The sequence below is a fragment of the Zingiber officinale genome, chromosome 2B, assembly GCF_018446385.1.
Source record: "Zingiber officinale cultivar Zhangliang chromosome 2B, Zo_v1.1, whole genome shotgun sequence".
NCBI classification, from domain to species: domain Eukaryota; kingdom Viridiplantae; phylum Streptophyta; class Magnoliopsida; order Zingiberales; family Zingiberaceae; genus Zingiber; species Zingiber officinale.
The window spans coordinates 27950477-27966661 of record NC_055989.1 but is presented as its reverse complement, the minus strand read 5'-3'; the positions used below and the strand labels follow the sequence as shown (position 1 = coordinate 27966661).

The following is a 16185-nucleotide window of genomic DNA, read 5'->3' as shown; positions in this document are numbered from 1 at the left end:
TTCAGACTTTTTTTTAAACAGAGTTTCTGAAATCTTGAAGCTTCACAAAAGCACCTTGATGAACAGAGTTGCTGGAAGCTTGAAACAAGGAAGAGTTGCTAGAATCTAAAAGCATGGAGTTGCAAGAATTCACAGAATCTTGATGGGGTCGATAGAAGCTCGAAGAACGAAAGAGTTGCCAGAGAATCTTGAGGCTTGACAGAATCTTGATGGAGCAGCCGAAAGCTTGAAGCGGGAAAGAATCGCTAAGCAAGGACCAGAGGTGGACATCCTCCTTCGACCGACAATTTCAAACTGATGTGCGTACGGATTTTGTTTCTATCTTACGCGGCAGCGGTTACTCGATTATTTATTTATTTATTTGTTTGTTTTGTGGCACCTCTCCACTCGGTTCCTTCTCCGACCTTCTGGAAAAATCCGCCGACCTAGAAACGGCGAATAGCAAAGAGCGCCGGGGAAGACGGCGATCCCTCTGCAAAGGAGGAACGAGATGAGCGACGGCGGAGGGGATGCTGTTAGTCGTCAGAAGGCGGTGGCGGACTACCGGAAGAGGCTGCTATGTCACGAGGATCTCAGTTCCAGGCATACGACGCGTGCGTATCTCCATTTTCTACCACTTCTTCTCATTTTAATTCCATATGAAATCGGTAGTTTTACTTTCATATGCTGTTCGACTTGTTTTTCTAGAATTAGTTTCTGTTCTTGTTGGACTGCTGGATCATTTTAAGGTGACGCAGTTCGTATCTGCTAGGAGAAAACAAGGGCTTGTTGGTTATTTTCCGTAGAAAAGGAAGCCTTGTATGTGGAAGTCCTTCTGTTAACTAATGTCCATAGGAAGTACTGGTGAATTGATCACATAGTGCTCATAAGTTTTGCTTTTAATGTGACTTTAGAAATGAGATGGGATAGCGTAAACATAAGAGTTAGCCAATTTGGTTGAATTCTTGTACCTGTGTTCAGGAAAGGTTTCTATTTGAAGCAATACATGTCTGTTGAGAGAGAGCCATTGTGTATCAGGCCTATGCAGCACATCTTTAATAGTCTAAAATATTAAACAACTTAGAGCAAAGGAACTTTTTGAGTAGAATTAGAAGAGAATTTTCTCTCATGTGCAAAAAGATGTTTGTAGGAACTAGCTGGAAAATCTTGAAGGTGATTTTGGTTACTTGTTATTTATCATTTGTTTTTTTTTTCTTTTCTACTCATTCAGATGTGTTGCTTCTTCTCTGGTAGAGAATAGAACAAGTAACGTAATTGAATGGTATGTGTTTTGTAGTATTTGACATGCTATGTAATGTAATGAAATGTTTCTTGTTATCATCTCAAATTGCATTCTCACTTTTGAGGAGAGTGTTCTCTCCTCCGTAATGAGGCACCATTTGCAACTATAGATTGAATAAAATTACTAAATTCACGAACTCTTTCCATTCTAGAGATGAAACTGACCGCTAAAGGATCATCTATGACATGGTCTAGTAACCAGACTTGTATCAATTGGTTTGAGAGCTATGCTTGGTAAGACAATTACTTGGTTTCTTCATGAAGCAATGTGATGATGACGTGTATGACTGGCAACAACTTCAAGAATTGTCTCAACAGATAGAGGCACTAAACAAGAAGTCAAGGGATCTCATAAACCTTGGGCAAAGGAAACTATTCACTCGATTGAGGAAGATTGACCAACGAAATTTTGGGAATTAACACTTCAGCCAATATGGGGATCACACCACATCTCAGTTCTCCATAATGGATTTTTCAAATTATGGAGGTGAAAGAGGTCCTGATCTGTTGGATCAGATGATGTGAATTCTACTTCCTTTATCAGCTAACGCCAAACATGATAACATTATGTCCTTACTCTTAATTGATGATGCACAACTATGGTCCTTGAAGCTTGCAGCTGATCATCCATGTCACTTTTATGGTCACAATTCAAGGATCAATGCCATTTGTGCTTGAAGCCACCATATAGGATCACCAAGATGGGACAGCTTGCAAAGATGTGTTAAAGAGGATCAGTTCAAATTATCAATTATCGTTCAAAAGACTTTTGTCTCCATATGGCATTTTGACAATGGAACAAGAGCTACTTAGCAGACTTTAACCTTCCTTATAGGTTGAAGTAGAAGGACGACGACCAAGGTTTTCATAAAAGTAATGATCTGTAAGGAACTATAGCACTAAACACGCCGAAAAGCGTAGCGGAAAAATAAACTCCTTTCTAGAAGATACATGCGAAGGAAACCATATACTAAGTTTTGTTAAAAGGAAGTTACCTTTGTTGCGTAACACACGAACTCCCGGTGGCTAGGATCTCAGCACGATCAAATGTTCGTGCCTCTTTCGGTATCCACATGAACAAGTCTTCCCCGTCCGTCTCACGAACTCAAGAAGTGGAGAAAAGAAACAACCAAAGGTTGTCCTAGCAACCCTTCTTGGAGGTTTCGGCCAAGTGAAGAGAGGAGGAGGAAAAAGAGCAAGAACACATCCACTTCATGAAAATGAATCAAAAACCCCTTTTGTACCCATTTATGAAAAATAGCCTTAATGTAATTGCCTTAATGACATTAATATTTGTTTTCATCCATTGCATCCAATACATGATCAATTCCAAATTGATCACTCTTCATCCAATGCATGATCAAATCCAAATTGACCACTCCTCTTCCTTCATGAATCCAAATTCATTAATTCACTCAATGAATCTAACTCATTGATCATTAATCTAAATTGACTCAATGAGTAATTCGAATTGGACTCAATCTAATAGTTGGATCCAATTGAGTCTAACTCAATAAGCCCAATTTGAATTAGACTTAATCCAATGATCCATCATATGAATCCATCTCCATTCACTTGTTTTTTTGTGGGTGATCCAATAGGTTCTCATAACTTGGCAATTTCTTTAAAACTATTTTAGATACATAAACAGTGAATGACATCTAGCAAGACATCATTGCTACCCAAGTCACGAGAATGTCGAGATCCGACTTAACCTTTCTATATCTATTATCTTGTTTGACTCAATTCTTCTATCCTTGATATCTAGATTGATCAATGAGGCATAGATCGTGACATCCTCTTATCAATCTTTGTGTCTCTTGATCTCTAAGTAGACACATTCAATCAAATAAGCTCAATATCGTATATTGACTCATTTAAGCATGGTCATACATTTTTGTGTCCTACTAATCAAGGGCCCACAGATATCACTTTCGTCATAAGGAAGGGATAGATCCCATCTACATCATTCACATCCTTCCGCATAACTTATTGTATACCAGTGATCGAATTTATGATCCACCCTATTACAGGTGACGTTTGTCGATACCAAAGTATACAACTTTTTTTTTTTGTAGGGAACCGTAGTGACTTCGGGTCTAAGGACTATTCATACTAATAGTCACATGAGAATATTTATGACACTCGTATAACGATCCATGAAACATTCTCATGGCGGGTCATTCTCTAATATATAACCATGTGTCAACCTGATATCTGATATCCATGACTTATGAGATTAAGTCATCCGTTGACCTACATGCTAGTCTCAACACATTAATATTATCCTTGTATATTAATGTTTGACTAGGAATAGTTAAGAGTAATGTTCTATATATCCACAACATCCCACTATCAATTCAACCAATTGATATGTTGTAGACCAAAATCCCTATGAAATTATTATACTTATTTCTTTTCTACGCATTCAGATGTGTTGCTTCTTCTCTGGTAGAGAATAGAACAAGTAACGTGATTGAATGATGGTATGTGTTTTGTTGTATTTGGCATGCTATGTAATGTAATGAAATGTTTCTTGTTATCATCTCAAATTACATTCTCACTTTTGAGGAGAGTGTTCTCTCCTCCGTAATGAGGCACCATTTGCAACTATAGATTGAATAAAATTACTAATTCACGAACTCTTTCCATTCTAGAGATGAAACTGACCGCTAAAGGATCATCTATGACATGGTCTAGTAACCAGACTTGTATCAATTTGGTTTGAGAGCTATGTTTGGTAAGACAATTACTTGGTTTCTTCATGAAGCAATATGATGATGACAACGTGTATGACTGGCAACAACTTCAAGAATTGTCTCAACAGATAGAGGCACTAAACAAGGAAGTCAAGGGATCTCATAAACCTTGGGCAAAGGAAACTATTCACTCGATTGAGGAAGATTGACCAATGAAATTTTGGGAATTAACACTTCAGCCAATATGGGGATCACACTACATCTCAGTTCTCCATAATGGATTTTTCAAATTATGGAGGACAAAGAGGTCCTGATCTGTTGGATCAGATGATTTGAGTTCTACTTCCTTTATCAGCTAACGCCAAGCATGATAACATTATGTCCTTACACCTAATTGATGATGCACAACTATGGTCCTTGAAGCTTGCAGCAGATCGCCCATGTCACTTTTATGGTCACAATTCAAGGATCAATGCCATTTGTGCTTGATGCCACCATATAGGATCACCAAGATGGGACAGCTTGCAAAGATGTGTTAAAGAGGATCAGTTCAAATTATCAATTATCGTTCAAAAGACTTTTGTCTCCATATGACATTTTGACAATGGAACAAGAGCTACATAGCAGACTTTAACCTTCCTTATAGGTTGAAGTAGAAGGACGACGACCAAGGTTTTCATAAAAGTAATGATCTGTAAGGAACTATAGCGCTAAACACGCCGAAAAGCGTAGCGGAAAAATAAACTCCTTTCTAGAAGATACATGCGAAGGAAACCATATACTAAGTTTTGTTAAAAGGGAGTTATCTTTGTTGCGTAACACACGAACTCCCGGTGGCTAGGATCTCAGCACGATCAAATGTTCGTGCCTCTTTCGGTATCCACATGAACAAGTCTTCCCCGTCCGTCTCACGAACTCAAGAAGTGGAGAAAAGAAACAACCAAAGGTTGTCTTAGCAACCCTTCTTGGAGGTTTCGGCCAAGTGAAGAGAGGAGGAGGAAAAAGAGCAAGAACACATCCACTTCATGAAAATGAATCAAAAACCCCTTTTGTACCCATTCATGAAAAATAGCCTTAATGTAATTGCCTTAATGACATTAATATTTGTTTTCATCCATTGCATCCGATACATGATCAATTCCAAATTGATCACTCTTCATCCAATGCATGATCAATTCCAAATTGACCACTCCTCTTCCTTCATGAATCCAAATTCATTAATTCACTAAATGAATGTAACTCATTGATCATCAATCTAAATTTACTCAATGAGTAATTCGAATTGGACTCAATCCAATAGTTGGATCTAATTGAGTCTAACTCAATGAGTCCAATTTGAATTAGACTTAATCCAATAATCCATCATATGAATCCATCTCCATTGACTTGTTCTTTGTGTGTGACCTAATAGGTTCTCGTAACGTTAGCAATGTCTTTAAAACTATTTTAGATACATAAACAATGAGTGACATCTAGCAAGACATCATTGCTACCCAAGTCGCAAGAATGTCGAGATCCGACTTAACCTTTCCGTATCTATTATCTTGTATGACTCAATCCTTCTATCCTTGATATCTAGATTGATCAATGAGGCATAGACCGTGACATCCTCTTATCAATCTTTGTGTCTCTTGATCTCTAAGTAGACACATTCAATCAAATAAGCTCAATATCGTATATTGACTCATTTAAGTATGGTCATACATTTTTGTGTCCTACTAATCAAGGGCCCACAGATATCACTTCCGTCATATGGAAGGGATAGATCTCATCTACATCATTCACATCCTTCCGCCTAACTTATTGTATACCAGTGATCGAATTTATGATCCACCCTATTACAGGTGATGTTTGTCGATACCAAAGTATACAACTTTTTTTTGTAGGGAACCGTAGTGACTTCGGATCTAAGGACTATTCATACTAATAGTCACATGAGAATATTTATGACACTCGTATAACGATCCATGAAACATTCTCATGGCGGGTTATTCTCTAATATATAGCCATGTGCCAACCTGATATTTGATATCCATGACTTATGAGATTAAGTCATCCGTTGACCTACATGCTAGTCTCAACACATTAATATTGTCCTTGTATATTAATGCTTGACTAGGAATAGTTAAGAGTAATGTTCTATATATCGACAACATCCCACTATCAATTCAACCAATTGATATGTTGTAGACCAAAATCTACTACCCTATGAAATTATTATACTTATTTATTCAGCACTAAACTGAAGTAAATATAATAATCAACTGTCTTTTATTAATAAGTGAAATATAATAAAAAGTGCCCTTGTCAATCATCTCATAATTGGTACTAGGGCTAATACTAACATGATCTTGGCCTACCTATTTGAATGCAAAACTCAGCTGACAATCATGCCAGACACCGACGCTTCCCCACATCTAGGGAGATTGACCTTTGGCTATTACCTAGGAGTCAAGCAGGCCCTTATCTGATCACCATCAACCACCTAAATTGCTTAAAACTGATAGAAAGATGAATAAAAAGGGTTATGTTGAAGGGCCCATGTTGAAAGTTGTTTTTGTTGGAAGGTACACAAAGGAGGAATCTTTGCCTGACACTACAAGTGAACTAGAAATTTCCCTATATGCCATAATCAGAGAACGATGCCCAAGAACTATGCAATTGCTAGCATCCTTGTGGAGTATCATGTTGCGGGTGCTTATTGACTTAGGAAGCACCCACAACTCTGTGTGTGCTACCATTTCCTGCCAATTAAACCTGGAACCATAGCAGCAAACAACATTTTTGTAATTGTAGCCAACAGGAACTGACTGCAAAGGTCTGAGATGTACAAGAGTGAGGTTGCAACCTGGAGCAGTTTGCGAATCCATTGGCTTGGCATGCTTGAACTGATGTCAAGGGATTTTTTAGGCGATATCTCTGAACATCTTCCTACATGACAAATTTGCAAAGTTACTAAGTATCTGCTCAGGAAAATCCACTTCATTTATCAACAGAATAGAAGAATGTGCAAAACCTAACATTGAGACATTTGCAAATACTCGACTTGTTTGAGACTCCACATTGATTCTCTCCTTTGGTGGAACTAGGCTAACGAGATCATACTCATCGATGGAATGAATTAAATTGCGATGTACCCTTACTATATTCTATTTCACCAAAAGGATGAAATTGAATGCCAATGTGTTGAAATATTACAAGGTATCATAAGACCTTGTAACTTTGAGACTGAGAGGTCACAATTTAGACACATTCCCTATACTAGTGATGGAACTTGGAGACTGTGTCACCTGTTGACCTCTCAGTTATGCCACAGTCAGGCACATTCCCTATACTAGTGATTGTTGAACTGCTTGATTAATTGCATGGTGCATGCCACTTCCAAAGCTTTATCTGCTCCAGCCACCATCAAATTAGGATGCATTAACCAAACATCCAGAAAATTTCTCACTCTCATGATGGACCTTTCACATTCCTAGTAATGCCATTTAAACTTACAATTGCACCCTTAACTTCTTTTATTCCAATCATTGACGCATGAGATTTTCAAGCCATTTCTTTGTCAATTTGTGTATGTTTTCTTTAATGATATTTTAATATATACCAGGTCAACTAGTGAACACTTAGTACACATTCAAGAAGTTTCAACATCTTGTAGTGCAACATGGTCTATTCCCCAAATGTAGTTCAACATCATGTTGCCAGAAGTCTGCATGAAAGCAAGATTAATGTCATTTGTCAATGTCTGCATTCCTGTATTCCTATAATCCTTGCAGATTCTTGGACCTCAGGAGTACTCAAATCCATACAAAACTCTGCCATAATTGCAGCTTGCAGCTCCCTTGACCACATTAATCAAAAATGCTTTTAAATTGACTTGAGAAATTTAAAGAATCATTCGAGAAGCTGAAGCATTCTCTCTCTAATGCAATGGTTTGCCAAAACTTTCTCAACAATTCATCATTTAATGTGATGCAACAAATTTGGGATTGGAGCCATCCTCTAACAAGAAGGTTGATCAATCACCTACTAGGCAAAGCTTTGACCCTACAAGAATGCCACCTTCCTGTGCATGAAAAGAAGCTCATCAGATTGGTAAAAACAATGAAACACTAGCCCTCTTATCAATTGGACAAGGCTTTTGATTTTTATGACTATACAAAGTAAAATATTTATTGGGACTATACCTCATCACCATACCTTAACAGAAATAGGTAAGCAAGATTAAGGATTTTTGATTTTTTTTTTTTTAAATCTGATATAAACAGGTAGGAATGATGTGGTTGCTGACATTTTCTCTTGGTGTGATTGCTGTGAAGTTTGTCCTTACTAGGATTTCCTGCCCGAGCTTAGAAGTCTTGTGAAGAAGTTCAACAAGAAATTAGAACACAGCTGAATCTGCAGAGTAGTCTTTGATATCCACTCGGCCAATGCACAAGGACCTTTGAGCATCAAACATGACTTAATTTCCTCAAAAACAAAAGTATATTTACCTCCAAACTTTGTGAAGTGAACAGGATATTCATGAACAAGCATGATACTAAACATGGTAAGAGCTTGTGTACATTTATTTGATAATAATAATAATAACAACAACAACAACAACAATAATATATTGAAACAAGCTGGGACCTTGGAGAGCTTGTCTCTTTAATATTCAAAAACAAAACTTATGAATAATTCATAAACAAACTTATATAAAACAAGCTTGTCGCTTTCTAGTACTTGTTTATATTATGATATTGTTGCCTTTTATTTTTGATGTCTTGCAATTATTGTAATTTCAAATTGTCTATAATATTTCAAAAATGAGAAAATGATATGTTTTTATTGGATCAATGTTTTTATTAAATTCTAGGAATGAGACCAGCATTGGCAACATTATGGTATTTTCTTCCGACTGATAAAATGCTTATTTACTTGACCTTACCCACTATATGTTTATGAATAGCTTGTTTTCTTCCTCATTGCTATGATTGTTTCATTAAATGATTTATCTGTTGTTTGTACCATCTGAAGATCTTTTCTATTTGTATTTTATTGCTTAACAAAATGAAGTGAGGGGAAATTTAAAAGCCTTAAAGAAGGAGATCACTAAAACTAAAGATGATCTAGAGTATCTCCAGGGAGCAGGACAATATATTGGAGAGGTTCTTAGGCCACTTAATAATGAGCGATGTAAGTATATATGAATCCAGATTCCTAAGTGTCCTCCATATTGATTTGAAGTATTATATCCTTTTTTCATTGAAGTTCTCTATTTCCTTTATGACTTTGAATCAGTTTGTCCTAATTTTTATTTGTTAGCTTATGTATAAAACTTTAAGGTACATTCTTAAACATTGAAGCAAATGGAGGATGAAGGACTGTGTATGGATAGATGTCTCAGCCCACCGCACCTCATCAATGATTACAACCTTGCTTTGAACACATGCTAGTCTTGTCCAACCATGCCAAGAACAAGAACAGAAGAATAGGAAGCACTTTAGAAAAAAATACCTTAACACTAAATATTATCATATATGTGGTTGCAAACAAAACAAACTGAGCAAAGACATCTTTATCTTTCTTGGGCTGAACATGATAAATTGTTATTATCCTTGACTCCTTGTGTTTGATTCAACTACAAAATCTAATCTCATCCATGGTTGCATATGTTCCACATACATGTTTGACATGAGGTACCATGTTCTTGTAGCTTCAAGACTCTGCTCCAGTGTGGATCATTTGCATAACTAAATCAGCTTGAGCTCTTAGGTCCAGCCATGCTTGAACTCCCTTCAAAGCTTCATCAAACTCAATATTAGTCTTTATTCCATAACTTTATATACTAGAAGGACATGATCCCTGTTGGCCTATAAATATAATCATATTCATTTTTATTAATGGGAATGTTCATGAGGCTATTGATAGGCATGCTATTGAGATTATTGAATAGACCAAGTCAAACTAAGATTCATGGTTATCAAAATTGAATACTAATATCAAATGCACTAGTCTGATTGTCCTTCATAAGAAATCGGGGATTGCAAGAATATTGATCTCAAGAATGTTGATATGGGAATACTAATCATCCTTCATGAACTGAGCATGCTTGTTCATGTGCTTAAAAGAATCAAACTTTTCTATTGATCCTAAAACTAACGCTTAGACTTGTTTCCATGGTTGCTAAGATTGATACAGGTACAGTTATACTAGTTAGGTTGGCATCAGCAAATCTTTGACAAATAATCAGTTATAAAGATAAACATGATTTAAAAAAAAACAATCAAGATTCAAAGAAATTATCTTGAAATGATAAATTCTATTAGAAAATAGATGGAAACAATTAAAATGTTGCCAAATCAAAAGTGAAAATGATGAGCATGAATGAAATTTGGTCAAATTAGGTTTATTCAGAAAACTTGGGGATTTTGGGGGTTTAGCTAACTTTTTGCTGACTTAAATTTCTTATTTGTGATTTTTATGTTATGGATCATTCAACCTCGCTAATGTTCATAGATAGCCACTAGCTATACTATGTGCTTCATCTAAATTTTTTGCTCAATGCAAACAATTGAGAGAAATCTTATAAGCTTGATTTGGTTGAGGTCCAAATATTAAATAACAATCAAACTTTATCGAAAATATTTGATAATTTAATACTACTTAATAACTTTGCAGTAATAAAAAAAAAGGGCAGCTGGGGCACGAAGCTCCCGCCATGCGGGTCCAGGGAAGGATCCATTGTAAGGAACCTTGCCCTATTTTCTACAAGAGGCTATTTCCAGGATTCAAACCCGTGACCTTTAGGTCACAAAGTAACAACTTTACCATTACGCAAAGCTCCCTTTCAACTTTGCAATGTTATTACAATATATTTGTTTTGTTTATTGCTTCCATAATAGTAGGTATGATTTATTATTTATGAATTGACCCTAATCCTCTATTTTCTTTTCATGATTTTGTTATTTTAATTTCAAGGGGTGCCTTAGCGCAACCGTAAAGGTGTTGCCATGTAAACTGGAGGTCACGGGTTCGAACAACCACTTGCAAAGTAGGGTAAGGTTGCGTACAATAGACCCTTCCTCGAGACCCCGCATTGGCGGGAGCTTCGTGCACTGGGCTGTCCTTTTTTTTATTACTGCAATGTTATTAAGTAGTATTAAATTATCAAATATTTTCGATAAAGGTTGACTATTATTTAATATTTGGAACTTTCGATAAAGTTCCTGTTTGCTTAGTGTACCGGGTTGCCCTTTATTATTTCATTTTAATTTCTTTCTTAAGTTTATTATTACCCATTTCCTCTGTCTAGATTTATTTGAACTAATAGGACACCTTTGTCTTTTTCTAGTTATTGTACAGGCAACATGTGGAAAAAGGTGGGTTGTTAACTGCTGCAACAAAGTGCACAAAGGGAAACTAACAGCAGGAACACGGGTGGCTCTTAATATAGATGCTCTTACAATTATGCGCTGTCTTCCAGGAGAGGTTGGTCATGAGTTTGTTGATTCATGTTTCAGGTCAACTTACTTCAGTTAAGATTATGTATTTTTTATGCATTACTTTTTCTTCATTTCAATTAAAGAGCAATATCAACAAATCTTTACACCTTGTTTTATTGCTTTTTCTTCATAAAGAGCAATTACCAACAATTTTTTACACATTATATTGTTATCCGTAGGTTGATCCTGTTGTGTATAACATGCTGCATGAAGATCCAGGATATGTTAGTTACTCTGCTGTAGGTGGACTGTCAGACCAGATAAGGGAACTGAGAGAGTCAATTGAGCTGCCTCTTATGGTTCCTGAACTCTTCCTCAGAATAGGAATTAAACCTCCAAAGGTTCGTATTAGTATAAGATTATTTCACATTGTACAAATCTCTTGTGATTTTAGAGATTTTTTCTGGACAAAAGCCATAAAAGGATCCTAATTTTCAGAAAGCAGAGTGTCGACCCTTTCTACAAGGTTCATATTAAGGTCCTATGGAAAAAACATTCCTTGTTTCCCCCTACCCCTCAAATGTTCTGAGTGTAGGATTGCTATATTTTCATGGGGCATTAACAGGGACTTTTAGGAAAAGGGGCCTTATGAGTAAAGCATTTTCCCAATTTTGACCCCACATTGTGGTATTTTTAGTTCTACCTTCATGAAGATGAGGTGGCCATTGCAGTTTTTGCTAGTTAATGAACTGTGCAGAAATAGGTTTTCTATTGTCACAGGGGGTTCTCCTCTATGGTCCTCCTGGTACTGGAAAGACACTACTGGCGAGATTAATTGCTAGCAACATAGATGTGAACTTTCTAAAGGTGCTTTGATTGTGATTTGTAATAGGATGCTGCTATTCTGTTTGATTGTTTTTTTGTTGTTTTTAACTTCTTGACCATTATGAACAGGTTGTGGCAAGTGCCATAATAGACAAATATATCGGTGAAAGCGCACGTCTGATTAGGAAGATGTTTGGTTATGCACGTGACCATCAAGTAAAGTTTCTTCTTTATATTCCTTACCATTTTTTCCTGTATTTTAAGTTAAATATGATGAAATTTTAATAAATCCTGTTTATCTCCTAATTAATTCTCCACCACATTTTGGCATTAAAATTTTATAGTTTTCACAAATTCTATCCAACTCTTTACAATGACATTTTACATTCTAAATCTTTGTATTTGTTAGCCTTGCATTATTTTCATCGATGAGATTGATGCCATTGCGGGGCATCGTTTGAGAGAGAGTACCAATGCTGATCGGGAGATTCAACGAACACTAATGGAACTGCTCAATCAACTGGATGGATTTGATCAATTAGGGAAGGTAAATCGTATGATCTCAATGACTAAATTGTATAATAAAGTTGCTTCAATCTTCTGCTACATTGGCAAGTTTCTTGGGCTTCTATCCTTGAAGACAGTTGCTGAGTTTATCATATGAGCTCTTTGAAATTGTTTGATGATATTTCTATCTACATGGATCTTTTATATATATGATCCTTGTCAGTTTGTTTTTTCTGACAAGCTAATGCTATGTTCTTCAGTTTCAATAACTAAATAGGAACATGTTGCAAGGTTTCAACTAATGCACATTGCACGTAATTTTATCAAGAACTCAAGATGAATTGAGATGTTTTTACTCCTTTAATTATTTGTAAATAGATAGATAATCAATTAAATTAAAATTTTAAGAGACAAGTTAAATTTGAAAATTATCTTCAAATAAGTGATAGTTTCTAAAGAAAATTTTTAACCTATTCTTCCTACAATATCAAATGTGTAAATTATTTTAAAATATAAAATTAATTAAAAAATATAATTATAAAATTCAACTTTAAGTCAATTAAATTTAGTTAACTAATAATTCATATTAAATTATTATCAGTACAAAATACTAAAATTAATCTATGTTAATGAAAATATTCTGACAAGTATTAGTATATTATAATTATGAAACTAAAATTAATAAATCCTATTAAATTTAATTTAGCAAAATTTACCGTTATATTAATTATTTTAAATTTAGATTAAATTTTCTTAGTTAAATAAGTCTTAACAATTTGTATAAAAGCAAACTACAAAATTAATAACCCCTACCCACATGGGCATCCACTGTCCTCATTCCTCAATGGACGTGCTCATCGCTTGATGAGTAACCCCTCAAAAAATGTAGTTGCATGGAGATGGCGACTGCGGCAATTGTGGGCAAGTCATTGATGGAGTGTGAATCTGAATTGGGGTTTGCATGCTCTATCGAAGGTGCAAAGCGTTGGAAATGCCACTAGAACATTCTATGAAAGGAACAGTGGCTGCTACCGTCTACATTAGAGTTCCAATCTGTTAGTTAATGTGGTGGATATGTGTCTTGGTCATAGGTTGACCTGCAAAATTTCTGTTCTATTATCCATAAGTCTGCATACTAAACTTGTTTGCATTCTGAGCAAAAGCCATCAAACTATGGTGCAGTTTGGTAATGACCCATTTATCTAAACAAATTCTCCTTGTGTGGCTACATCAACCATCAAATTTTTTATGTTACTTATAATAAATGAGGCTGAGAATATGTTTCTCTTAGTTTTGTAACTGAAATATATTTTCACTTAGTTTAGTTTAAGTGATTGTACTGGGTTTCTTTGAGGATAAACAATATATGTAATCTTAGTCTTGTAAGTAGAGAGGGTTTTCATAACTGGAATCCTGTGTACAATATAAGATATATTGTCATCTCTAGAGTCAATGTAACTCCAACAAAATCTTACAATAATGTAGCACATTTTTTTGTAGCTGAAATCTTATATTCCATAGCATGTTTCATTGGACACAAATAAGCATTTCCTTCCATTATGGTTTTAGGTTAAAGTGATTATGGCAACAAATCGACCAGATGTTCTAGATCCAGCTCTACTTCGCCCTGGCAGGCTAGACAGAAAAATTGAGATTCCTTTACCAAATGAACAGTCAAGGATAGAAATTCTTAGAATACATGCTGCTGGGATAACAAAGCATGGTGATATCGACTATGATGGAGTTGCAAAACTTGCAGAGGCAAGTATTTTTATCCTTGAGAAGCATATTGTGATCAATTTAGTCTGGATTAAATTCTCCTTCTGGTTCTGGTTTAACATCTGTTTTTACTGGTAACTTCTTTTCTTTTTCTAGGGTTTTAATGCAGCAGATCTTAGGAATGTATGCACAGAAGCTGGAATGTCAGCTATTTGTGCAGAGCGCGACTATGTGGTTCATGAAGACTTTATGAAGGTAAAATATTTCTCATGGAAAAATTTCTATGCAGCAGATCTTAGGCATATTTTGTTTCTTCTGTACCTGGAGCCTCTTGCCCATCCAAAACTTTTGAACATTGTCTTTTTTCAGTAACTCAAGTGTTTAGATAAAATGTAAAAGTTACTCAAATACTTGACATAGATTGGAGTTGCATATGATTCTGAAAGGAACTGCCTGGATAACTATTGTTTATGGTGGTAGATATCATATAATGTATATTTTATATTTAGAGAAAATTTTATGGAGCACCTCTCTTTATTGACTTCAATGTGTTGGATTTGTGCTTGAAAGCATAATAGTTCTGTAAGAAACTGCTTTGCCCCAACGGTTCAATTTTTTTATAGGACCAGAATGACTTCTGCGGTGAGAAGTCAAATGTGTTTCCTGCATTTTTTTTGTGTCAGCAAAAATGCTCCTTGTAACCGTCATTCATCATCTTGTCTCAAGTTGGATTCTCTTTTTTCTTCCCAATTATCATTGTGTTTGTTTAGTAGTTGAACCAAAACAACTTTGCCTTCAAGTTGTCACAATATGCTAAGTTTATGTTTTGTATCTCTTTCTGCTTCAGGCTGTGAGGAAAATGAATGAAACAAAGAAACTAGAATCTAGTGTTCATTACAGTGTCAATTTTGGCAAGGACTAGGTTACTCTTGAGATATTGATGTTGGATACAACATGTAACTGTGATCAGCAATTTGCTTTTGCTCGTTTGATCTCATGAATGAAATTTACAGATGATGGCGTTGGTTTCAGTATTTTGCTTAAAAATCTCTCTTCATCATGAATTTGTTTAGTTCTATTGTGCTTGTTCGATTATTTGTTTCTCTTGTTATTGTTATTAGCTAAGCTTCGCATAACTTTCACCAACTAGAGTTTTAAATTCTAATTTTTTTCCAACTCTATCTTTGCACCAATAGACAAGCAGTCCAAATGAACTGTGTGAATTGTCAAAAATATATTTCTTCCCCTTTCGCCTCTCCTAAATAGAAACAGATTAGTAAAAAAAATTGATAAACTCAGTTAGTTTCAACTACTAGCTCTAAGGTGATTAGTCTAGTCCTATAAAAATTTCCTACTGGCTAACAAGGTAAATTGGGAAGCGCTCATGGTGGACGACCAAGAAGTCTAGCATCTTTTAGTTGTTCGCTCCATTTAGTGGAAAAATTCAACAACTCTTAATATGTTGATGCCTCCAACAATAATTGATTGAAATTTATCTTTGGTCGACTCATCCTATGATAAATCGAATACTTAGCCACAAATAGAAATATTTTGTTTGCTTATTCATTTGTTTGAGTCACTTGGCCAATTAACTCAATCCATCAAAGTTGATTGATTTGATACATCAGTTGGCTAGACCAAAACTTCTCATATCCATAAATTGACTAGAGCCAACTAAAATCATGAACCAGTTATTTGTTCGATGGCTCAACCTCTAGTCATCGGTT

At 35.5% G+C, this 16185-nt stretch overlaps 1 protein-coding gene across 3 annotated transcripts; it reads left to right on the top strand.

Annotated features, from left to right (window-relative positions):
* The first annotated feature begins 335 nt into the window (after positions 1 to 335).
* Positions 336 to 15522, top strand: LOC122045527 (26S proteasome regulatory subunit S10B homolog B-like). Of its 3 annotated transcripts, XM_042605778.1 has the most exons (10): positions 336 to 593; positions 9039 to 9158; positions 11317 to 11453; positions 11647 to 11808; positions 12188 to 12274; positions 12362 to 12448; positions 12642 to 12779; positions 14309 to 14500; positions 14615 to 14713; positions 15306 to 15522. In XM_042605778.1, exons 1-10 carry the CDS (start codon positions 491 to 493, stop codon positions 15378 to 15380), a joined length of 1200 nt encoding a protein of 399 aa, XP_042461712.1. In that variant the 5' UTR covers positions 336 to 490; the 3' UTR covers positions 15381 to 15522. The 3 variants fall into 3 exon arrangements, with proteins under 3 accessions (XP_042461712.1, XP_042461711.1, XP_042461713.1); XM_042605777.1 differs by lacking the exon at positions 15306 to 15522 and having other exon boundaries at positions 14615 to 14929; XM_042605779.1 differs by lacking the exons at positions 9039 to 9158; positions 15306 to 15522 and having other exon boundaries at positions 337 to 593; positions 14615 to 14929.
* The last annotated feature ends 663 nt before the right edge of the window (positions 15523 to 16185 follow it).